Source organism: Oncorhynchus gorbuscha, linkage group LG24, assembly GCF_021184085.1.
Source record: "Oncorhynchus gorbuscha isolate QuinsamMale2020 ecotype Even-year linkage group LG24, OgorEven_v1.0, whole genome shotgun sequence".
In the NCBI taxonomy this organism is placed as follows: Eukaryota; Metazoa; Chordata; class Actinopteri; order Salmoniformes; family Salmonidae; genus Oncorhynchus; species Oncorhynchus gorbuscha.
The window spans coordinates 28546907-28573765 of record NC_060196.1 but is presented as its reverse complement, the minus strand read 5'-3'; the positions used below and the strand labels follow the sequence as shown (position 1 = coordinate 28573765).

Sequence of the window (26859 nt, the reverse complement as noted above, 5' to 3'; positions counted from 1 at the left end):
GAGAATCAAGTAATACACATTCATTCATTCAAATGTTATTTTTCTAATTATCTTTCTCATTAACATGAGTATATGTATTTTTTAAATGATCTTTCTCAATAACATTTGCATATCGTCCCAAAAATAATCTGTAATTTTTGCCCACTGCATTTCCTCCGCAACCCCACGAGGGGGAGACTTTGAATACCATCAATTTAAATAATAGGAAGGGAAAGCATGATGACATTTTTACAAATTTTTATTTAATTTTTAAGGGATTCAACATTTCACTTTAGGCAAAGAAAACGATAGTTATTTTGTAATAATATTTCATGTTTTAGTTTACTGAAAGGAAAACACCTGGGAGACAGGACCTAAGTAATGAACAATGTGTCCGTACACGTGTTACGGGATAGGGCTTAACTAAGGCATAGGGTTGGTAAATGGGGTAGGGAAGGAAAAACAAATTGTCACACCGATACATATATTCATCATCCTCCCATTGTTTTACAAAGATAGTCCCAAAACATATTCCCACCCACCCATACAATAGCAACAATTGACAAAATAAATGATACTTGGAGTAAAAAAAAAACAGCAAATAATCAATATATAATAAAATATAATACGAATTGTACAGTACACTCCGGTTGTTCCCATTATCCATTCCTGACACCAAAGTCGCATTGTTTCCCCCTATATATGATGGAAGTGTACAGAAAAATGGTCTCATTCCATTCTGATCCATTCTAACCTGTTCATCTAGCCAGTTTTGCACAATTTTACCGATTGTTTGACAAGATACGTCTAGTTACACTAAGTGATTATTCAATTCAGTGAGTCAAGTTTCATAACAGGAGTGACTAATTGACAACTATCTTTTATCTGTTCAAATAGCTTCTTAGACTGGCTTGCTTACCAGACATTTATTTTTGCTTCGGGCCAAACATCTGTACGAGAAAAAAAATCTCTACAGGGAACAAAAGAAAAACACATAGTACAGAACAAAAGACAAATACTATTACTGTTTAACTGTGAATAATGACAGAAAACATAAAATATCAGTACTTTTGGTACTTCACTCTTACTAGTATGCATTCATAATCCCAGACCAAACACAGCTAACAAAAATGATACTGTGGTTGAATGCATTTTAGAAGAAAAGAGATGCTACTGAAACACTCACATGATCTAGAATCCTCTCTCCGCTTTGGGGAAGCAAAGACAGATGGATGGTGCATTGATGTTGACCTTTAAAAAGTCCATGTTATCTTACAAACATCTCTGCTATAGTAAGGATTGTATGAATGGGATATATGTTATTTCTACTAAGCCTGTTGCCCACATCTTTAAAACTTGCTAGTTCTTGCTTGCTTTTTAGTTTAAAAATCCTAGACTATAAAATAATTAGTGGCTGTATTCAGTCACCACTGTTGTTCTCCCAGGCTGGCCCTCCTGAACCGCTTCTTCCGCTGTCTTCTCAACAACCTCTCTTGGGTTCACGTTCAAGCCCCAGCTTCCACTGCCTAAGAGAGATTGACCCCGGCAAGCAACCCTGTGCCTCTCTAGGAGAGATCCATTCCAGAAGCGGGAGCGGCATTTGGGACATGAGAACCGCCCTTGGGAAAGGTGACGTCCACGATGAATGAGGGCTTTCCGTAACGTCCGAGAACGCTTTCCGCAGACCGAGCACTTCAGACGGGCCCGGTGGCCGTTATTTCTTGAAGGGTGCCTCACACAACGATGGATCAAAAGTTTGGCCTGACTGGCGAATGTGGTGCTGGGGCAGTACTGGCATGGAAAACGTTTTATGGGGACTTCCATAGATGACAGCCCACTGACCTTAACCACACCTCCGCACCATTGTTTAACTCTATACCCTCCTCTCATTCTCAGGAGCTGGGCGAGCAGTTTCTTTTGCTTAAGCTTCTCATGCATTATTCCTTTTTTCCGCTTCATCAGTTTGAGTCTCCTGCTCGTGGCCTTATTCAAGGCAACCCCTACTAGTTGCCCCCCTCTCATTATACTTTGATATTCAACCCTCCTTTTTTTCTCTCTTTTTCTCTTGCCACCAACCCATCCTTCTTGGGACTGGAACTGAAAAGGGCGGTGTTGACTGTGGGTGGATTGGTTTGGCATGTAGGAGCCAGACGGATAAGTTGAGGGGTGGCCTGATTCAAAAAGAGGGATGTACTCAGCTGCTTGGGAAGGATGTTGGGTTCCACCAGCTGGTGGGTTTGCCGAACCAGTGCGGCCCAATCCATGCTGCGATTGCCTGTGCCTGGACAAGCTGTTAGAATAGGCAAAAGCCTTCCCGCATACCTCACAGCAGAAATTCTTTTCACCTCTTATTCCACCACCATGGACAGTTTGTTGATGGGCTGTTAGGTGGAACTGATGGCAGAAGGATTTCCAGCATGTTGTGCATGTATAGAGCTTCTGAGAGGGCTGAGTGGACGAGCTGGACCCCTGAGACTTATCTTGAGGGTATGGATAATAAGATTGAGAGTTTGCTTGATTTCCATCTATATTATTAACCCCTCCATGGCCCTTAGCAATTTTCCCTCCTGGTGTACCATCCAATTCTCCTTTTGTGTGTAATTTTCCATGTCTCACCAAGCTCTGAGCATAAGCAAACTCTTTACCACATAGGTCACATTTGTAGTTCTTCTGCCCAGAATGCACAGTGGAATGTTTAGTAAGATGGAAGTACTCCCGGAACTCTTTCCCACAAACATCACACCGGTGTGGCTTTTCACCTGTGTGAACACGGTCATGCCGACGTAGGGTCTCACGTCTCCTGAACCCTTTACCACATACTCCACATGAATATGGCCGTTCTCCCTCTCCACGACTTCTTCTTTGTCTAACTATGATTCCATCAGGTCCTGGTTCTCTCTTCTGCCGAGGCTTGCGGGGCTTTTTCGGTTTAGCATTCATCATCTGCTGGCTTGGATGGGTTAAAGGCATGGTAGAGCCACTACCTGCTCTGTAGGTCTTGTCGATTTCAGATGTAGATGATGGACCACCTGGTGAGACTCCCATATTCCCAAAGCCAAGTCCTCCAAGCAAACCTCCAATGATGTCTCTTCGCTCCTCTCCTCGACTCTCGCCAGTACTAATGTCGCAGGAGGCAGCGGCAGCTGCTGCAATTGCAGACATGGCACTGCTAGTGACCTCATCCTCAGAGTCATCCAATAGAGATGAAAGAGGAAGGTGAGGCTGCTGTTGATGGAGATGGTGTTGTTGTTGTTGACTTTGAGGGTGTGGGTGTAAGGTAGGAGCCAAGGGTGCTTTTCTAAGTGTCTGGCTTGACATCTCACTGCTATGGGAGCTCTCTCCAGAATAACAAGATTGGTTAGCCTGCTGTCGTCGGTAGTCATTCACACTGTAGGATGGTTGGTAGGATGGCCGGTTCCTTGAATAATCTGTGCCATATTTGCTCGCTCCATCTCGTTGGTAATCACCTGTACCACTGCCTCCAGCCACCATTTCAGTTTTGCTGCTACTTGCACTTGATGAGCTTTGATTTTCACCACTACCGCTTGGTCTGGGCCGGGAATTCCTTCCAGGCTTTCCACAGGTGCCAGACGCAGCATGATTTAGCAAAGAGGTGCTCTCTCGGAAGCAGCGACCACAAGCAGGGCATCGGAAAGGCTTATCATCATGGATCTTCTCATGCCTAGTGAGGGACTCACGGCGGTTGAAAGACCGTTGACAGACACCACATGCAAATGGACGAGCCCCTGAATGGATAACACCATGCTGGAGGAGGTGCCCTCTTTTCTTGAATCCCTTTCCACATTCGGTGCAACAGAACGTTTTGTCTTCGCTTGAAGTGTCTGGCTTGGCATCTTCAGAAGTCAAACCATGACTACGGAGATGTCTTCGAAGGCTTGTAAGATGACTGAAGGTCTTTCCACATTCACCACAGTGGTAGATGGCTTCAGGGTCAGGTTGACAAGGCATGGAGGCCATGGGATTTGCAGGTTTAGGTAGCTGTGAATCATTAGCTACCAGCACCGATGCTGTGGATGAGGAAGGGGCTGAGGAGGAAGAGGAGGAGACAGTTGCGGAAGACTGTGTTGATGAAGAGAGGACTGATGAATGGTTATTACCAAGGCTGGTTATGGCTCCTCCTACAAGGCCCGGTTGAATGATTGTATTTTGACTGTGTTCAGTGGAGCTGCTGTGGCAGTTACTACCACTGCTACTGCTGTGACTAGTGCCATCTGCTTTTCTCTGAGGAAGGTAGCCAGCCATAGCCTTCTTTCTCCTGCTACCACCACTTCCACCAGACCCAGATCCACTGTCTCCTTTCCCTTCATCTTTCGAAAGTGATAAATGGAGTGGTAGAGGGAGAGGCATACCACTAGCTTCTTGTTGCATCAACGAAGCCAACTGATTGGAGGAGAGAACTGGAATACCTTGGAAATCAAAACCACCCAGAGACGACGGCTGAGGTGTTGGGTGAAGAGGATGGTGTGGGTGGGTATGGCTGTGAGGGTGAGACAAAGCATGGGGTGCCAATGGTTGCTGCTGCTGTTGAGGTTGGGGAGTGGAGTGACTATGACTGTGAGAGGAGTGAAGAGCTGGAGGTGGGGCAAGGGCTGAGTTTGAGTCACTAGCTCCTTGGCCCAAACCCAGGCCAAGATGGTTATGACCCCCTTGTTGAACCAGAAACTGCTCCAGACTGCTGTTAGTCGGGACCCCAGAAAGAAAGTACTGATTGGCGGCAAGCATGCAACTGAACTGCTGATGTAAGCTACGTGGATCAGACTGCCCAACGAGTGGTTGCCCTAGGGAGGACACTGCACTGCCAGGGTTGTTACTGGTGGACGATGAAGATGACGGGGAGGGCGAGGAGGATGGTCCAGGTGAGGCTTGGGGAACAGAGAGGCCAGGGTGTAAAGGTGGCGGTGGGGGAGCCGATGTAACCACTCCTCCAATAACACCAGACCCTCCACTGCTACTCCCACCAAAGTCAAAACGTCCCATTCCCGAGTGTAGCTGCTCTTGGGCTAGCGCTGCTTCTGCAGGGTGAAACGGACGTAAGAATTGTGGGTATCCTGCAGCAGAACTCCCACTACTACTCATCTTACTGGATTTCCGTGAACTATGCGAGGATGAGGACTGGCTCTGGTGTGATATTGGTGGAGGTGGGGCACTCATTTTGGCAAATATCGATGAAGAATCAGCAAAAGCATTACTTCTAGACCCCTGAAGAGACCCCAGACCAAGCCCAGAGAGAAGAGCCCCTGACGACTCCCCCTGCTGTTGGTGCTGCTGCTGAAGCTGCTGCTGATGCTGAAGTTGTACTTGCTGTTGGTGCTGCAACTGTCTTTCCAATCCAAGGCCTTTAAACTGGTGGGCTTGGTGTCCACTTAGCATATCTAGAATGTCCAAGGGGTACTTACTGAACTGGAACATCTCCCACTCACTAATGGGAGGTTTTTCCTGGGTCACTCACCCTACTGTTGAAGTACAACAATATCGCACCAATAATCATCAATAGCCACAGCTACTGGAAGTAATGCTTCTTGAACAACTTAGAATGACTCTCACCTCTACCAATCAATCCCTTATCCCCTCTTATACAGATGAATGCCTAGTGCTTGCACTTTAAACCAAGAAGAGCAGGTAAAGGTCCTTTTAAATAAATGTGGTTCCTAATTTGAAATACAACGTATAAATAGTATGCAGTCTATGTAGTGTTTGTAGAGTCCTTCTTGTACAGTGGTAGTCTTGTTTTTCACAAAAAATGTGAAGCTGTCAGCATCCAGCTGGGGTGGAGGAGGATGAACAGGCGTTCCACTGCTTTGTCTGCCCGTTGATGCCACACTCTTGAAGACTGGGGAAAAACAGAAACATTGGTTAAGTCTCTTGGTTAAATAGGCCTAGAGCTTGATTGCGCCTCGGGACAAAGTAGAGTCGGAAATTCAACGGCTCCGACACGAGACGTATGTGGCAGGATCTACAGGAAATCACAGACTACAAAAAGAAAACCAGCCACGTTACAGAAACCGACGCCTCGCTTCCAGACAAACTAAATCACCTTCTCTGCCCGCTTTGAGGATAATACAGTGACACCATCGTGGCCCGCTAACAAGTACTGCAGCCCCCACTCCTCTCCTTCTCTGTGGCCGACGTAAGACATTTAAACATGTTAACCCTCGCAAGGTTACTGGCACAGACGGCATCCCTAGCTGCGTCCTCAGAGCATGCGCAGACCAGCTGGCTGGTGTGTTTACAGACATATTCAATCGCTCCCTATCCCAGTCCGCTGTCCCCACATGCTTCAAGATGGCCACCATTGTACCCAAGGCGGCAAAGATAACTAAATGACTACCGTCCTGTAGTAGTCACTTCTGTCATCATGAAGCGCTTTGAGAGACTAGTCAAGGATCATATCACCTCCACCCTACCTGCCACCTTAGACCCACTTCAGTTTGCATACCGCATCAACAGGTCCACAGACGATGCAATTGCCATCACACTGCCCTATCCCATCTGGACAAGAGGAATACCTATGTAAGAATGCTGTTCATTGAATACAGCTCAGCATTCAACACCATAGTAAGGCTACAAGGTCATCATTAAGCTGGAGGCCCTGGGTCTCAACCCCGCACTGTGCAATTGGGTCCTGGACTTTGACGGGCCGATCACTTCGCTGACCCTCAACACTGGGGCCCCATAAGGGTGTGTGCTCAGCCCCCTCCTGTACTCCCTGTTCACCCATGAATGCGTGGCCATGCACGCCTCCAACTCAATAATCAAGTTTGCAGATGACACAATAGTAGTAGGCTTGATTACCAACAACAATGAGACAGCCTACAGGGAGGATGTGAGGTCACTTGGAGTGTGGTGTCAGGAAAACAACATCTCTCTCAACATCAACTAAACAAAGGCACAGATCGTGGACTTCAGGAAACAGCAGAGGGAGCACCACCCATCCACATCGAAGGGACAGTAGTGGAGGTGGAAAGTTAAGTTTCTCGGCGTACACATCACAGACAAACTGAAATGGTCCACCCACACAGACAGTGCGGTGAAGAAGGAGCAACAGCGCCTCCAACCTCAAGAGGCTGAAGAAATGTGGCTTGTCACCTAAAACCCCCCCAAAAACTTTTACAATCAATGTACAATCGAGATCATTCTGTCAGTCTGTATCACCGCCTGGTTCGGCAACGGCACCGCCCTCAACCGCAAGGCTCTCCAGAGGGTGGTGCGGTCTGCACAACGCATCACCGGGGGCAAACTACCTGCCCTCCAACACCTCCAGCACCCAATGTCACAAGATGGCCAAAAAGATCATGAAGGACAACAACGACCCGAGCCACTGCCTGTTCAAACCGCTACCATCCAGAAGGCGAGGTCAGTACAGGTGCTTCAAAGCTGGAACCGAGAAACTGAAAAACAGCTTCTATCTCAAGGCCATCAGACTGCTAAACAGCAATAACTAACTCAGAGAGGCTGCTGCCTACATAGATACTCATATCACTGGCCACTTTAATAAATGGATCACTAGTCCTTTTAAACAAGGCCACTTTAATAATGTTTACATATCTTACATTACTCACCTCATATGTATATACTGTACCTTATACCATCTATTGCACCATGCCTATGCCGCTCATCCATATATTTATATGTACATATTCTTATTCCTCCCTTTAGATGTGTGTATTAGGTAGTTGTTGGGAAAACTGTTAGATATTACTGCACTGTCAGAACTAGAAGCACAAGCATTTCACTACACTCGCATTGGCTAATCATGTGTATGTGACCAATAAAATTTGATTTGATCCTGAGAATTGACAAAGCATCATATCAAATTATTTCAAGCTCCCAGTATAGGCATACATAACCACTTACCACTAGACCCAACTCAGGAGATGTTCATTGTCTAACTTAAGATTTGTCAAAACATAAACAAGCGTTTGTGCCTTTAAAATTGTGATTATTTACAATAATTGTATTGCCTAGACTGATGCAGCCATCAACTCTGTTAACGGTGCATTCTGTAACATAGCCTCATGCAATTACTAAGGATGGACAATTATTTAACAAAAATAGTTATTGAAACACAAAAGGACCCACATTTCCAGGTCAGAATTCAGAATCAGTAACTTACTTGAAAGAGAGAAAAAAAAAGGACTCTGGCCTGAAAACCAAACTTGCTTATTAACCCAAGAGTCGTTCCACTTGATTTCAATCACTTTTTGACCGCACCTCTTGACTTGAACAAACATTTCTAAACATGTTTGGCCATGGCAGAAGCAGGGGTCGCATTAGCTTTTAGAAATCTGCACTTTCAAAATGCAGACCATAAAATCTGGATTTTAAACCATTTCACCTCTGCATTTTATATTGAAATAAGTGTTTTCTTGCTTCAGTAGTGATCAAGGGCGTGCAGCAAGTTTTTTCAATGCGATTTGGCTTGCATTATGTCAAACAGAATAGGTTAGACCCCAATTGCACTCGGACTAATTGGTCAAGTAGAAATTAAAGTTGGGTCGTTCCATATAATTTCAATCACTTTCAAACTGCACCGCTTTTAACAAAATCTTCATACAAGTTTGCCCATGGTGGAAGTGGTCAGAAAGTGACTTTTTGGACCTGAATGCCAAATCAGATGCTCGAAGTTTACCCACTTTGCATACCCCACCCTACCATGCGATGTCATCACTAGTTGTCAAACTATATTTTTTACGTAAAAAAAAATATATATAACTAAACCCAGATTCTCATTTTCACAAATGTACCCTGGATAAGGAATGTGACAAACGGACAATTTTTCTTAACATGTAAACGTAAAATGTTTTAAGTTTACGGTTTCCCATTTTTTTAAAAGAGAAGACTATTCACAAAATTCCATGTGAATTTACAATGCAGCTGTGCTGCCAGCAACGGTTTGGGTCTCACCGTGCATCCCTTTCAGAGAGTTAAAGTAAAGGTACAACCATTTTGAATGTTATATTGTTTTTGTGCATCTCTGAGCAATTTCCTGATTCTCTGGGTCAATTCATGTTTTAATGTGTATCTGAGATATTGCCATTCAAGCAGGTAGAAATTCAGTTGGTATGACGTAGCCTTAACCTGTTAAGTCGACCCTCTACCTTTTCCGAACATTCTGTTAAAAATCGCGCAACATTTCAGCGCCCTGCTACTCAGGCCAGGAATATAGTATATGCATATGATTAGTATGTGTGGATAGAAAACACTCAGACGTTTATAAAACTGGTTAAATAACGGCTGTGACTATAACAGAACGTGCGTTTCATCGAAAAGTGCAGGAATATCTGATCACTGAAAATGGAAATAAATATCCATCCGCGACTTCAAGGAATTGTTAAAAAGTGAATCGAATTAAATGAGGCTGAGGTTGCAGTGCCTACAGCTTCCACACGTTGTCTAGAGTCTTGTCATTTGATTCGCAATTGATTCTTGGTCTAACCGAATCAAGGGAATCGATTCCCTCCGGTCTCCGACCGGATGTTTTGGTCGAGCTCTCCCCAAGACATTTTTTCGAAACAGACACCTATAGAATTGACATCGCCTCCTGATGAATTTTATCGCTAATTAACGTGTACTAATACCTAAAGTTGCATTACAAAAGTATTTCGAAATGTTTTGTGAAAGTTTATCGTCAACTTTTTTGATTTTAAAAAATGACGTTACGTTATGAAACGCTATTTTTTTCCGTTTATCACACAGTCTTCATAGATCGATATCTAGGCTATATATGGACCGATTTAATCGGAAAAAAAGACCCAATAGTTATTATGGGACATCTAGGAGTGCCAACAAAGAAGATGGTCAAAGGTAATGAATGTTTTATATTTTATTTGTGCGGTTTGTGTAGCGACGACTATGCTAATTATTTTGTTTACGTCCCCTGCGGGTCTTTTGGGGTGTTACATGCTATCAGATAATAGCTTCTCATGCTTTCGCCGAAAAGCATTTTAAAAATCTGACTTGTTGCCTGGATTCACAACGAGTGTAGCTTTAATTCAATACCCTGCATGTGTATTTTAATGAACGTTTGAGTTTTAACTAATACTATTAGCATTTAGCGTAGTGCATTTGCATTTCCAGAGCTCTAGATGGGACGCCTGCGTGCCAGGTATGACCAAGAGGTTAAGATAAAGCCGCTCTCACCACACTGGAAGTTAAACAGGAATACAACTTTTAGATCTGAGAAACATGTCAGATTGTCTTCTGAGCCATTGATCATATTTCCATGATTTAAATACCTAGAGAAATGTGTAATTTAACAAAAGGGTTTAACACATTTCTCCCATTTGTCTGCCTCTTCAGTCCAGGGTGAATTGCATGGTGCCGTTGTGAATGTCAGACTGCATCGATCTGCAGGTTGAACATGGTGAGATTGTAGACTGGTAAATCGATAGTTAGTGCAGTTTGTTTAGGTGATTTTACAGCTCTCTTCTTCACAGGCTGATATTGACTTTGGTATTATTGTGTGTAGCTACATTTGCTAGCTAGCTACCTAGCCAGCCAGCCCACAGACAGCATTGCGGGTTTTGTAGTTGATTTGAGCAGCAACAGATTTCCACATGTTGCTACCAACCTTATAAACAAAATGAAACATTTGTTCACCCCCAAACATTATTCTCACATATTAGTGTTATGCAAATGAGTGGTTTGGTGGAATTTTATTTTTAAAGCATTGCACCTGTACTACCATTACTGTACCTCAACTCAAGTTAGATTTTCTTTCTCATTTATTTTCTCAAAGTATTGCCACACAAGACTTCGCTGCGGTCACTTACCTTTCTCTGTCATTTTTCCAACTGTTAACAACAATGACGTAGTGGAGAGTCGACTCCAAAATAATTGTTTCCTCGAAACCTTGCACGTCGAGTGTGAAGACTATTTTTGGAACGCAGGAGACTGACTAGTTGCCGTACCTCCAAGAACACAAACGCTCACAATTTTCCGTGATCTAGAGAGGGACGGAGGGAGACAGTATAGGGAGGTCAGCCGCCAGACACACAGAACCGTGCACTAGGCCTATCAGATGGCAATCAAAAGCTGTATCTCACAATGGAATCCTGTATATCACAATTTCTTGGCATGCAATGTCTCACAACTTCAGCAACGCAGGGCCTAACATCAATGAATAGGCTAGGATATTGAGATGAGCTAGACGCAACACTTCAATCTCGTAGTATCTGTGCATGAGCACGGGTTCGCTTTAAGAGGTTGAGCCTTAGTTGATGCGGAAATTGACCCACTATATTGTTGTTCTTTCTGCATCTACGCAAAAACAAACAAAACATTTTCAGTTATGTATCTATCTTAACTTTAAGATCCTAATTTTCATTTAAATGGTTTAATGTTTACAACCCAACCTTAAACTAGGGCTGGGTGATATGGCTAAAATATATTTTTGTTTCACGTTTTTGAATAATAAAAGTTATAAACTTGCTTTATGAGTAGTGTGGCCCTAGGGTGGCAACACAAACATTCTAGGCGATTTCATTGGGTCTTTCTGCATTGTTTCATACTCTTCAATTCAACTAAAAATTATTTCTCAGCATTATCATACATTTCTGCTTTTCCTGCACTCATTTGAGATCATTTCCACGTAGTGCTGCACGATATGGGCAAACAATATGGGCCTTATTTTTAACCAAATGTTGCAATTGCAATTTAGAGGAAAACACTTGGGTGAACTGTTAGAATCATGGAAATATAATTAGTATTCTAATTCTATAGTTAGAATATAATAGTGGGCACTTTTACAGTACAAATACTACTTTCACTAGTTGCCATAAAATGCAACAAAGAGATTTTTGTTAATGCTGTTCTACATTTTGTTATACTTAAGTTGTAAAGAGAAAGAGAAAGAAGTGATCTCTCATCTTTGGAGAAAGAGGAAAAGCATGAGGTTTCCCTCTCGCCAAAATCTGTAAAAAAAATAATTAAAAAAGCCCAATGCATTTCTATGCGCTTATCTTGAACCTAAGCTTGTCGCCTGCCTTCTCACATTTGGGACAATGACTCCCATTGTTAGGGTGGAGAAGTGAGCATCTCCTCATTATATACAACTCCCTGATATAAATGGGAAGGAGCACAGGAAAGAACAAGACGAGACCAAAAAGACAACATGCGGACATAAACTTTCATAAAAACAAAAATGAATTTGATATATATTGGCCAGTCCTACACTACACATGCCGCATCACATAAACATTATTACATTCAAATACCATTATAGAAGGTAAAGAAAAAAAAAAAACGGTCTGTGCATCAATACCGGTATATTGTAAAATACGGTATATCACCCAGCCCTACCTTAGACCTTATTTTACATTGGAAGCATTTGTGTTGTGCCAGTCATCGGTTGAGACAGCATACTCGAATGCAGGGTGGGTATCATTTCAATCATAGAAATAGAATTCATAGAATGGACCTATCCCTTCAGACACCTGCAATTTATCTGGTACACCATTGACATTTCAATTGAATTGAAGCTAACTTCCAATTACTACCAGTAAGATAGCAGCTGGTCCACCCACTGTCGAATGTCAACTTGAATGGAAATATATTATCTATATAATTTCAATAGGTTTCCAATGGAAGATTGACAGTTTAAAAAAGGTCCAATGCAACCTTTTAATCTCAAAACAAAATAATTTCTAGGTAACAATGAAGTACCTTCCTGTGATTGTTTTCAATTAAAAGGACCAAAAAGAAACAAAAACAGCTTCTTAACAAACACCAATTGGTGTGAGTGGGGAGGGAAAACTGAAAACTAGCCATTATTGGGCAGAGAGATTTGGAGCAGGGATACAAGTTTCAGTCAATTTTGCTGCCGACTAACCAACCCCCAAGAACAGGTTAACAAACGGTTAAATTTGTTCCAAACAGTAAAATGACCTGATCAAGAGAAAATATTATGCATGGGTAAAATGAACAGATATTTTTCATTAACTTCTTTGGGACTGGGGGGCAGTATTGAGTAGCTTGGATGAATAAGGTGCCCAGAGTAAACTGCCTGCTACTCAGGCCCAGTTGCTAATATATGCATATTATTAGTATATTTGGATAGAAAACACTCTGAAGTTTATAAAACGGTTTGAATGATGTCTGTGAGTATAACAGAAATCATATGGCAGGCAAAAAACTTAGAACAAATCCAACCAGGGAGTGGGAAATCTGAGGTTTGTAAGTTTTTTAACTCATTCCCTTTCAAAAACAGTGTCTATGGGGTCATATTGCACTTCCTACGGCTTCCACTAGATGTCAGTCTTTAGAACCTTGTTTGATGCTTCTACTGTGAAGTGGGGGCTCATAAGGGCTGTTTGTGCCAGGTGTCTGGCAGAGTGCAATAAGCTTGTGACGCACGTTCACGTGCGAGTTAGCTTGCGTTCCATTGCATTTCTACAAAGGAATTGTCCAGTTGGAACATTATTGAAGATTTATGATAAAAACATCCTAAAGATTGATTCTATACTTCGTTTGACATGTTTCTTTTAACATTTCGTCTGAACTTTCGCATGGACTTGGATAGGGTACTAAACGCGCCAACAAAAATTAGGTATTTGGACATATATGTGGGACTCTATTGAATAAATCAAACATTTATTGTGGAACTGGGATTCCTGGGAGTGCATTCTGATGAAGATCATCAAAGGTAAGTGAATATTTATAACGCTAATTCTGACTTCTGTTGACTGCACAACATGGCAGATATCTGTTTGGCTGTTTTGTTGTCTGAGCACTGTACTCAGAATATTATATGGTGTGCTTTTTCGGTAAAGCTTTTTTGAAATCTGACACAGCGGTTGCATTAAGGAGAAGTTTGTCTAAAGTTCCATGTATAACACGTGTATTTTCATCAAAATTTATGATGAGTATTTCTGTAAATTGATGTGGCTATCTGCAAAATCACGGGTTGTATTGGAACTACTGAGCGTAACGTGCCAATGTAAACTCCGATTTTTTAAATATAAATATGAATTTTATCGAATAAAACATACATGTATTGTGAAACATGAAGTCCTATGAGTGTCATCTGATGAAGATCATCAAAGGTTAGTGATGAATTTTATCTGTATTTCTGCTTTTTTGACTCCTCTTTGGCTGGAAAAATGGCTGTGTTTTTCAATGATTTGGCTCTAACCTAACAATCGTTTGTGGCGCTTTCGCCGTAAAGCCTTTTTGAAATCGGACAAATGGCTGGATTAACGAGAAGTTTATCTTTAAAATTGTGGAAAATACTTGAGGAATTTTAATGAGATTTCTGTTGTTTTGAATTTGTCGCCCTGCACTTACCCTGGCTGTTGTTGAGGTGGGACGCTACCATCCCGAATGTCACAGGTTAAGAGCTTAAAAAACATGCAACAATAAATAGCAAGCATGTGGTCTCATTATTTAACATGAAACTACTGTGATGAAGCAGACAATGTAATACATAATTTGCCAAAAAGCAATTTGCGGGAAAACGCTGTTCTAAAAGCCGCTCCTGACGCAAGCCGTTTAATGTGACTGAAATGAAAACCTCCATTAGAAACGTAGAAAGAGGTCAACTGTAAATATGCAACAACTAGGAACAACATTGATATGAAAACCAATAGAACAGAAGATAAATGCTGGGAAACTTTTTTGGTAGCTACTTAGTGCTGCTACTCTGTCTCCCACAGCTCCCTGCAGTCTGAGTAGCCTAGCAACGAGTCTCCACTCGTTTGCTCATGGCTCTCTGACTAAAGACAACCATTAGTTGACGTAAGAAAGCTACTTTCTAACTCTATAAACTCACTGTACATTACTATTTTCTGCTAAATAATTTTCAGTGGCTAATGGTTATGTACGTACGGTCACAACGTCGTCAAAGCACTCAGGAGAATCCCGGAACATATTCCAGTCTGTGCTAGCAAAATAGTCCTGTAGCTTAGCATCTGCTTCATCTGGTCACTTTCTTATTGACCGAGTCACTGGTGCTTCCTGCTTTAGTTTTTGCTTTTAAGCAGGAATCAGGAGTATAGAATTGTGGCCAGATTTGCCAAATGGGGGGCAAGCTTTGAACTAATCTCTGTGTGTGGAGTAAAGGTGACCTAGAGTTTTTTCCCCTCTGGTTGCACATTTAACATGCTAGTAGAAATTAGGTCAAACGGATTTCAGTTTCCCTGCATTAAAGTCCCAGGCCGCTAGGAGCGGCGCCTCTGGATGAGCGTTTTCCTGTTTGCTTAAGGCCGTATATAGCTCATTGAGTGAGGTCTTAATGCCAGCATCGGTTTGTGGTGGTATATAGACAGCTACGAAAAAGACAGATGAAAATTATCTTGGTAAATAGTGTGGTCTACAGCTTATCATGAGATACTCTACCTCATGCACCAGCTGTTGTTCACAAATACACATAGACCGCCACCCCTTGTCTTACCTGAGGCCGCTGTGCTATCCTTGCCGAAAAAGATTCAAACCCGCCAGCTGTATGTTATCCATGTCGTCATTCAGCCACGACTCGGTGAAACATAAGATATTAGAGTTTTATATCCCGTTGGTAATCTCCCCCGCATCCGTCGATATCGCCATTCTGCATCTGCGGTAAAAGGTGGCTAAATTATCCTCAGTATGGTCATCTTAAAACAATTCCATGTTAGTTTAGAACCTAGAGGGTTAACCCGTCTCATCCCCTTCATCTAGACTGATTGAAGTGGATTTAACAATAAGGGATCATAGCATTCACCTTGTACATCTATGTCATGGAAAGAGCAGGTGTTCTTAATGTTTTTTACACACAGTGTATATGAACAAAATCGGAGTTTACATGTTTTTCGATAATTGATGTCAAAATGTAATGTTTTATTTTTTTAAAATGTATTTCAACAAATCATAAAAGATTTGAATAACCCTGTTAGTAAGCTTTCAAATTATATCAAACTCAACCAGTCTCATGGTAGGGTGGGCTTTGCAAATTGGGTCAAAATTGAGCAATCTCAATTTTTACCTTGTCAGCTCGGGGATTCGATCTTGCACCCTTTTTGGTTACACGCTGAATTCATGTCTCTCCTATTTTCAAATGCCAAAATATTCAGATCCAAAATGTCACTTTCTGACCACTTCCACCATGGGAAAACATGGAAGATTTCATTCAAATCAAAAGGGGTTCAGTAAAAAAAGTTATTGAAATCATATGGAACAACTCAGCTGTTAGTTCAGCCAATCATACTTCCACATGCACCTCAGGTTTGCTTTAAAAACAGGAGAGACGTGAATTCAGTGTGTTAATTGTGTGCAATCCTGGTCCTAGGGGACCACAACTTTGTTCTAGCTCAGCACTATTTCAATTAACCAACAAGTCCTTTATTAGTCGAGTTGAGCTGTGCAGATGTGTACGGGCAAAACCGCCTATAAATATATTCGGTGGAAGCGTGGGCGGCAGGTAGCCTAGTGGTTAGAGCTTTGGACTAGTAACCAAAATGGTGCAAGATAAAAATCAGAGCTGACAAGTTTTAAAAAATGAGTCGTTCTGCCCCCGAACAAGGCAGTTAACCCACTGTTCCTAGGCAGTCATTGAAAATAAGAACTTGTTCTTAACTGACTTGCCTAGTTAAATAAAGGTCAAATAAAAAACACTGGTGTGGTTTAAATAATCTTTCACCTTTATTTTTTCCAGGTGACTTTTCTGACTTGGTTAGAGACATGGGAGGCCTGCCACAGCTACACAACCACCTCACCTAGACTAATTATAGGCTACATTTCAAAATGGTAACACCAGCACCACATTCAGCAGGACGTAACGTAACATTCAGATATAAATATGCTATGTAGAACAGACATGTGAAATAAGGAATCTATTCATGGAATTTCTATCTGCAACATTCAAGAACGTTTTGCAACTGAACGTGGCCCTGGGCTACACCCAACCTTCAGTCTTTTAAGGTAAATAATACAGGACCCCCAGGGTGAAACTTCTGCTAGAGAACTACAGTGAAATCACTGTGTCCTTCCCCATAACAATAGACACACAAAAACAGTTCTGTCTTGTGGGCAACTTTCCAATTACATTTCTTGTAGGGCGATAAGGTCACCCAACCTATTGTTACCAAACAAGGAAGGTATTATAATAGCCAAGCAAATAAATAGATGACCCATATAACCTTGTGGAGTTTGGTACAATTGTCTTATGTTATAATAAACAAACAAGTAGCCTACTCCATAGATTATTTTTTGTTGTCATGAAACTTTGTAAACAAATGATTTAGGCCATTTACGCCAAATCAAGTCCAAATGATTAATTGCGTTGCTCTCGTTGAATGAGTCCTTGAGCACTATAGTTAATTTCTATGAGATGAGGCTAGACCTAAGTACTACCAGTAAAGGTATTTACATGGGACGCATGTTCTGTTTTCTCCATCCTTTGCTTTTTTCAGGGGCCCACTCTTTGATGTAATGCACAATTTGCTGATTGAAGCCTACGGGGCAATGCAAATTAAATGCATGTAGCTAGTTATGAAATTATATACCATGAACTTGAAGCCATTAGTCTAAAGTACCAAGAAGGCAATCAAATAGGCCTAAATAGAATGTAGCCTGGGCCTCGGTAAAATCAATTCAAAGTTTATTGGACATGTACACATATTTGCTGGTGTTATAGCAGGTGTAACGAAATGCTTATGTTACTAGCTCCAACAGTGAAGTAGAATGTTTCGCAAATGTAATACAAATAAAAAATATATATAAAATCAAGGAATTACAATCAAAGTGGATATATTAGAGCATATGAGAATCCAGAATATAAATATGTGACAAATTGGCAAACTGATTGGCATGCACAGTGTTTCATTTTTATGATAACATGCTGTGCATCATTATGTAAAATACATCGACAAAACTATGGATGATAGCCAACATGGCCATGTCTAGACCTGTACCTGATGGGTGCCAATAGCCTACTGTTGAGATATTTGCAACCATAACAAAGAATGTGTTTTTATATAACTTACAAAAGACTACTACTGTGCTAAAAGGTTTCCCAGTGACGTTCCCAGTATGTCCTGCTGGTCTGTGAAGACCTTGCCTAACTACAAGGTTATAACGTACCATTTAACAATAAACTAATTTTAAAACATCTTACCAACAGGTTTGGTGGGATGTATATGGGCTGGAGACTGGTGTAGCACTTTCTGCTTGATTGAAGACCAAAACGTGTTTACAAGTAGAAACGAATGGGTCTGCTTCCATTGATCTTCTGGTGGGTGAATAAGTTAGCTAGACTAACTTGAAAACCCACCAAAATTGCAGGTGGTGGCAAAATTCCAAAATTAGCAGCGCGGCATTCGTCATTAGCTAACTAACGTTAGCAGGCTAACATTACTTTGTTTTTATAGGTGGTTGAGTATAGTTGTCAACCAAAGCAGCAATACAAATTAAATTGGATCTGAATAAAGGAGTCTTACAATCATTTCGTTGTTAGCTAATAAATGTAAATGTCGTTTGAAAACCTGGTTGCATAGGTAGCCGATGCTAAGCTAACCTAGCTACCAAGCTAACATATAGCTTGATAGCGGTCTTTTTTTTAGCTAGCTAACCTTATAATTACCATTAAAATCGCCTGTCAAAACGGTAAAATAAAAAAAACATAGGATAAAAATGGCGCGGGGTATGCCGTGAAAACTTATTTATGTCAGATAGCCATTTTTCTTCATCCAGGGGCAAATATTTTCAAAGGCCTGCCTCTCCATCGGCCCAGGAGGGCTGTTTTCGACTCGTTAACAAAAACTATTTCCGCTGGGTTGGCCTACTAATTCACATATGTCCCTTGTTTGAAGCGGTAGTTTCGATGCTTGAATCGTTAACTCTTCGAATTTACCAAAATTATCCCTTTCTTGAGTGTTTGTCGTATTTTCATTATTTTTCTTCGGTCAAATATTTTCCGCCCCGTGTCAATTTTAGATGTCCCCGTCTATGGACTATGCCTACGGCTGCTAATGTTCTTCGAGTTAAAATGGTAGCTTCCGGTCTGTATTCTATTTCCGGGTAGTGTCACAGGCTAAGAAGTCCAACCAACCGTGAGTGTGTGCGCGCGCGTGTTAGAGTGTGCAGAGCCATGTATTTGGAAAGCATACATGGCTGTGTGCTCATGTTGTTTCTGAATTTCTGCATAACCCAACCAATTGCATGACCATTGCCAAATGCATTATTAAATGCATGTATTTAGTTGAATTATGCATTTTACACACAATTGAGATTGCTTATTGCTTATATTAAAGTAAAAATGTTTTTTTAAGGACATTTTGTCAGATTAGTTTCCATATACTGACATCATTCATACTGAATCCACAAGGGTGACAAAAGGGAATAAAGGGACAAACGACTACATGTTTTGGTATAAGAAAGGTTGAAAGAACAATATCAAAGTGACTCCCATATTACTAGACACTTAACAGCTGCTCATCACATATGTGAGGTAAAGCAATTAGAAATAATTAGTTCAGAGCGTGTGGCCCGGAGAGTTTTATATTCCTGGAATTTTAAGTAAATGAGTACAGTGTAATTATAGGGCCATTTATAGAACTTACAACCAGTTTGAATACTTTATTTGTTGTGTTTATTTATTTAGGATCCCCATTGACTTCCTGGCGTCCAGCAACATTAAGGCAGTTACATACTATTTAAAATATTTCATGACATTACATTTCATAACACTTTTCCCAACACATGAAGTGTGTTCCCTCAGGCCACTACTCTACTATCACATATCTATAATACAAAATCCATGTGTGGGTGATTCTGAATCTTCAGGCACTTTGGTCCTGCATTTTTCAGAAATGTAAAATTATTCAAACACCATTTTACAAGTATTTTGATTGTCTTTGATTTGTCTAGAAACAATATCTGATAACCGCTGTATCTATAACACATGTCTTATATACAGTGGCTTACAAAATTATTCACCCCCCTTGGCATTTTTCCTATTTTGTTGCCTTACAACCTGGAATTAAAATTGATTTTTTGGGGGGTTTGAATCATTTGATTTACACAACATGCCCACCACTTTGAAGATGCTAAATATTTTTTATTGGGGAAACAAACAAGCAATAAGACAAAAAAACGGAAAACTTCAGCGTGCACAACTATTCACCCCCCAAAGTCAATACTTTGTAGATCGCAGCAATTACAGCTGCAAGTCTCTTGGGGCATGTCTCTATAAGCTTGGCACATCTAGCCACTGCAATTTTTCCATTCTTCAAGGCAAAATTGCTCCAGCTCCTTTAAATTGGATAGGTTCCGCTGATGTACAGCAATCTAAGACATGCCACATATTCTCTATTGGATTGAGGTCTGGGCTTTGACTAGGCCATTCCAAGACATTTAAATGTTTCCCCTTAAACCACTTGAGTGTTGCTTTAGCAGTATGCTTAGGGTCATTGTCCTGCTGGAAGGTGAACATCTGTCCCAGTCTCAAATCTCTGGAAGACTGAAACAGGTTTCCCTCAAGAATTTCCCAGTATTTAGCGCCATACATCATTCCTTCAATTCTGACCAGTTTCTAAGTCCCTGCCGATGAAAAACATCCACACAGCATGATGCTGCCACCACCATGCTTCACTGTGGGGATGGTGTTGAGGTGTTGGGTTTGCACCAGGCATAGCATTTTCCTTGATGGCCAAAAAGCTCAATTTTAGTCTCATCTGCCCAGAGTACCGTCTTCCATATAATTTGGAAGTCTGCCACATGCCTTTTGGCAAACACCAAACATGTTTGCTTATTTTCTTCTTTAAGCAATGGCTTTTTTTCTGGCCACTCTTCCGTAAAGCCCAGCACTGTGGAGTGTACGGCTTACAGTGGTCCTATGGAAAGATACTCCAATCTCCGCTGTGGAGCTTTGCAGCTCCTTCAGGTCAGCTCCTTGCCTGGTCTGTGAGTTTTGGTGGGCGGCCCTCTCTTGGCAGGTTTGTTTAAGGTGCCATATTCTTTACATTTTTTAATGATGGATTTAAAGGTGCTCATTGGGATGTTCAAAGTTTCTGATATTTTTTTATAACCCAACTCTGCTCAGTTCATGTGACACTTAGATCGTACACAGGTGGACTTTATTTAACTAATAATGTGATTTCTGAAGTTAATTGGTTGCACCAGATCTTATTTAGGGGCTTCATAGCAAAGGGGGTGAATACATATGCACGCACCACTTTTCAGGTATTTATGTTTTAGAATTTTTTGAAACAAGTTTTTTTTTTTCATTTCACTTCATCAATTTTAACTATTTTGTGTATGTCCATTACATGAAATCTAAATTAAAATCAATTTAAATTACAGGTTGTACCTGTCTTGGTGACAGCTGAAAACATTTTTTTATCATGAAAAATAAGATATTTCCACCCAACATTTTTGTGAGATTATGATAACAACCATATGATTTCCCTATCTAAAACAAATCAATCAATATAAATTATACATAATATACTAATTTACCTCAGAAATATGGGTTGTGATGGATATGACAAGGTGGGGTGGAAATGAAAAGTTGGGGTGGAAAGGACATTTATGTAAAAAAAACAATTCTGAGAACAATACTTTATTGCAAACATTTTGAACAACAACCATTGTTAAACATTCAATTAATATAAGACAAAGTAAGATTCCAAAACACTGGAACGAGCACCTTTTCAACACGAGAACAACGTTTTGTCATTGACTACACTTACTGTAGATGAAACAACTATAACTTCTAGCACCTACAGTTGAAGTTTACATACACCTTAGCCAAATACATTTAAACTCAGTTTTTCACAATTCCTGACATTTAATCCAAGTAAAAATTCCCTGTTTTAGGTCAGTTAGGATCACAACGTTATTTTAAGAATGTGAAATGTCAGAATAATAGTATAAAGAATGATTTATTACAGCTTTAATTTCTTTCATCACATTCCCAGTGGGTCTGAAGTCTACATGCACTCAATTAGTATTTAGTAGCGTTGCCTTTAAATTGTTTAACTTGGGTCAAACTGTCATGCAGGTGAATGAGGACCCAAAAGCGACTTGGCGAAAACAGAGTATTTAATCCAGAATAAACTTTACAAAACAAAAAGCATAATACTACACGTAAAGACGAGAACAGACTGGAGACTTGATCGAGAACTGCAGGTTGCCTCGGGAAGGCACTTGAACCTAGCAGACTCAGACACCTGCTCACCACGCAGCATCTGAGGGAAACACGACACGACAGGGCAAAACATAGACACAGCACGGTGAATTATAGATGAGGATCCGACAGGGCAGGTACGGGAAACAAGGAGAGAAATAGGGACTCTAATCAGGGAAAAGGATCGGGAACAGGTGTGGGAAGACTAAATGATGATTAGGGGAATAGGAACAGCTGGGAGCAGGAACGGAACGATAGAGAGAAGAGAGAGCGAGAGAGTGAGAGAGGGAGGGGGAGAGAGAGGGATAGAAAGAGGGAAAGAACCTAATAAGACCAGCAGAGGGAAACGAATAGAATGGGAAGCACAGGGACAAGACATGATAATAAATGACAAAACATGACAGTACCCCCCACTCACCGAGCGCCTCCTGGCGCACTCGAGGAGGAATCCTGGCGGCAACGGAGGAAATCATCAATGAGTGAACGGTCCAGCACGTCCCGAGACGGAACCCAACTCCTCTCCTCAGGACCGTAACCCTCCCAATCCACTAAGTATTGGTGACCCCGTCCCCGAGAACGCATGTCCATGATCTTATGTACCTTGTAAATAGGTGCGCTCTCGACAAGGACGGGAGGGGGAGGGAAGACGAACGGGGGTGCGAAGAAAGGGCTTAACACAGGAGACATGGAAGACAGGATGGACGCGACGAAGATGTCGCGGAAGAAGCAGTCGCACAGCGACAGGATTGACGACCTGGGAGACACGGAACGGACCAATGAACCGCGGAGTCAACTTACGAGAAGCTGTCGTAAGAGGAAGGTTGCGAGTGGAAAGCCACACTCTCTGGCCGCAACAATACCTTGGACTCTTAATCCTGCGTTTATTGGCGGCTCTCACAGTCTTCCCCGCAGACAAAGGCAGACCGGTAATGAAGTCTAGGGCGATGTGAGACCATGGTCGAGAAGGAATGGGGAGCGGTCTGAGACGACCGGCAGGAGGAGAGTTACCCGACTTAGTCTGCGCGCAGTCCGAACAAGCAGCCACGAAACGGCGCGTGTCACACTCCTGAGTCGGCCACCAAAAGCGCTGGCGAATAGACGCAAGAGTGCCTCGAACACCGGGATGACCAGCTAACTTGGCAGAGTGAGCCCACTGAAGAACAGCCAGACGAGTGGAAACAGGAACGAAAAGGAGGTTACTAGGACAAGCGCGCGGCGACGCAGTGTGCGTGAGTGCTTGCTTAACCTGTCTTTCAATTCCCCAGACTGTCAACCCGACAACACGCCCATAAGGAAGAATCCCCTCGGGATCAGTAGAAGCCACAGAAGAACTAAACAGACGGGATAAGGCATCAGGCTTGGTGTTCTTGCTACCCGGACGGTAAGAAATCACAAACTCGAAACGAGCGAAAAACAACGCCCAACGAGCTTGACGGGCATTAAGTCGTTTGGCAGAACGGATGTACTCAAGGTTCTTATGGTCTGTCCAAACGACAAAAGGAACGGTCGCCCCCTCCAACCACTGTCGCCATTCGCCTAGGGCTAAGCGGATGGCGAGCAGTTCACGGTTACCCACATCATAGTTGCGCTCAGATGGCGACAGGCGATGAGAAAAATAAGCGCAAGGATGAACCTTATCGTCAGACTGGAAGCGCTGGGATAGAATGGCTCCCACGCCTACCTCTGAAGCGTCAACCTCGACAATGAATTGTCTAGTGACGTCAGGAGTAACGAGGATAGGAGCGGACGTAAAACGTTCTTTTAGAAGATCAAAAGCTCCCTGGGCGGAACCGGACCACTTAAAACACGTCTTGACAGAAGTAAGAGCTGTGAGAGGGGCAGCAACTTGACCGAAATTACAAATGAAACGCCGATAGAAATTAGCAAAACCTAAAAAGCGCTGCAACTCGACACGTGACCTTGGAACGGGCCAATCACTGACAGCTTGGACCTTAGCGGAATCCATCTGAATGCCTTCAGCGGAAATAACGGAACCGAGAAAAGTAACGGAGGAGACATGAAAAGAGCACTTCTCAGCCTTTACGTAGAGACAATTCTCTAAAAGGCGCTGTAGAACACGTCGAACGTGCTGAACATGAATCTCGAGTGACGGTGAAAAAATCAGGATATCGTCAAGATAGACAAAAACAAAGATGTTCAGCATGTCTCTCAGAACATCATTAACTAATGCCTGAAAAACAGCTGGCGCATTGGCGAGACCAAACGGCAGAACCCGGTACTCAAAATGCCCTAACGGAGTGTTAAACGCCGTTTTCCACTCGTCCCCCTCTCTGATGCGCACGAGATGGTAAGCATTACGAAGGTCCAACTTAGTAAAGCACCTGGCTCCCTGCAGAATCTCGAAGGCTGATGACATAAGGGGAAGCGGATAACGATTCTTAACCGTTATGTCATTCAGCCCTCGATAATCCACGCAGGGGCGCAGAGTACCGTCCTTCTTCTTAACAAAAAAGAACCCCGCCCCGGCCGGAGAGGAAGAAGGCACTATGGTACCGGCGTCAAGAGACACAGATAAATAATCCTCGAGAGCCTTACGTTCGGGAGCCGACAGAGAGTATAGTCTACCCCGAGGAGGAGTGGTCCCCGGAAGGAGATCAATACTACAATCATACGACCGGTGAGGAGGAAGGGAGTTGGCTCGGGACCGACTGAAGACCGTGCGCAGATCATGATATTCCTCCGGCACTCCTGTCAAATCGCCAGGTTCCTCCTGAGAAGTGGGGACAGAAGAAATGGGAGGGATGGCAGACATTAAGCACTTCACATGACAAGATACGTTCCAGGATAGGATAGAATTACAAGACCAATTAATAGAAGGATTATGACATACTAGCCAGGGATGACCCAAAACAACAGGTGTGAAAGGTGAACGAAAAATCAAAAAGAAATAGTCTCACTGTGGTTACCAGATACTGTGAGAGTTAAAGGTAGTGTCTCAAATCTGATACTGGGAAGATGACTACCATCTAAGGCAAACATGGGCGTAGGCTTGTCTAACTGTCTGAAAGGAATGTTATGTTTCCGAACCCATGCTTCGTCCATGAAACAACCCTCAGCCCCAGAGTCAATCAAGGCACTGCATGTAGCACCCGAACCGGTCCAGCGTAGATGGACCGACATAGTAGTACAAGATCTAGATGAAGAGACCTGAGTAGTAGCGCTCACCAGTAGCCCTCCGCTTACTGATGGGCTCTGGCCTCTTACTGGACATGAATTAACAAAATGTCCATCAAATCCGCAATAGAGGCACAGGCGGTTGGTGATCCTCCGTTCCCTCTCCTTAGTCGAGATGCGAATCCCTCCCAGCTGCATGGGCTCAGTCTCAGAGCCAGAGGAGGGAGATGGTTGCGATGCGGAGCAGGGAAACACCGTTGATGCGAGCTCTCTTCCACGAGCCTGGTGACGAAGATCTACCCGTCGTTCTATGCGGATGGCGAGAGCAATCAAAGAGTCCACACTGGAAGGAACCTCCCGAGAGAGAATCTCATCTTTGACCACTGTGTGGAGTCCCTCCAGAAAACGAGCGAGCAGCGCCGGCTCGTTCCAGTCACTAGAGGCAGCAAGAGTACGAAACTCTATAGAGTAATCCGTTATGGATCGATCACCTTGGCATAGGGAAGCCAGGACCCTAGAAGCCTCCCCACCAAAAACTGAACGGTCAAAAACCCGAATCATCTCCTCTTTAAAGTTCTGGTAATTGTTAGAACAATCAGCCCTTGCCTCCCAGATAGCTGTGCCCCACTCTCGGGCCCGGCCAGTAAGGAGTGAAATGACGTAAGCAACCCGAGCTCTCTCTCTAGAGTATGTGTTGGGTTGGAGAGAGAACACAATCTCACACTGGGTGAGAAAGGAGCGGCACTCAGTGGGCTGCCCGGAGTAGCAAGGTGGGTTATTAACCCTAGGTTCTGGAGGCTCGGCAGGCCAGGAAGTAACAGGTGGCACGAGACGAAGACTCTGGAACTGTCCAGAGAGGTCGGAAACCTGAGCGGCCAGGCTCTCCACGGCATGGCGAGCAGCAGACAATTCCTGCTCGTGTCTGCCGAGCATGGCTCCTTGGATCTCGACGGCAGTGTTACGAGCGTCTGTAGTCGCTGGGTCCATTCCTCGGTCGGATCCTTCTGTCATGCAGGTGAATGAGGACCCAAAAGCGACTTGGCGAAAACAGAGTATTTAATCCAGAATAAACTTTACAAAACAAAAAGCATAATACTACACGTAAAGACGAGAACAGACTGGAGACTTGATCGAGAACTGCAGGTTGCCTCGGGAAGGCACTTGAACCTAGCAGACTCAGACACCTGCTCACCACGCAGCATCTGAGGGAAACACGACACGACAGGGCAAAACATAGACACAGCACGGTGAATTATAGATGAGGATCCGACAGGGCAGGTACGGGAAACAAGGAGAGAAATAGGGACTCTAATCAGGGAAAAGGATCGGGAACAGGTGTGGGAAGACTAAATGATGATTAGGGGAATAGGAACAGCTGGGAGCAGGAACGGAACGATAGAGAGAAGAGAGAGCGAGAGAGTGAGAGAGGGAGGGGGAGAGAGAGGGATAGAAAGAGGGAAAGAACCTAATAAGACCAGCAGAGGGAAACGAATAGAATGGGAAGCACAGGGACAAGACATGATAATAAATGACAAAACATGACACAAACGTTTTGGGTAGCAATCCACAAGCTTCCCACAATAAGTTGGGTGAATTTTGAACCATTCCTCCTGACAGAGCTGGTGTAA

General features: G+C 42.8%; 1 protein-coding gene across 3 annotated transcripts; it reads right to left on the bottom strand.

Annotated features, from left to right (window-relative positions):
• Positions 1 to 220: 220 nt before the first annotated feature.
• Positions 221 to 18965, bottom strand: LOC124012142. Of its 3 annotated transcripts, XM_046325603.1 has the most exons (3): positions 18086 to 18965; positions 15389 to 15547; positions 221 to 5830 (listed from the first exon to the last, which is right to left on the bottom strand). In XM_046325603.1, the coding sequence occupies exon 3, from the start codon at positions 5407 to 5409 to the stop codon at positions 1387 to 1389; it is 4023 nt and encodes a 1340-aa protein (XP_046181559.1). In that variant the 5' UTR covers positions 5410 to 5830; positions 15389 to 15547; positions 18086 to 18965; the 3' UTR covers positions 221 to 1386. The 3 variants fall into 3 exon arrangements, with proteins under 3 accessions (XP_046181559.1, XP_046181560.1, XP_046181561.1); XM_046325604.1 differs by lacking the exon at positions 15389 to 15547; XM_046325605.1 differs by lacking the exons at positions 15389 to 15547; positions 18086 to 18965 and adding an exon at positions 10773 to 10901.
• Between the last annotated feature and the right edge of the window lie 7894 nt (positions 18966 to 26859).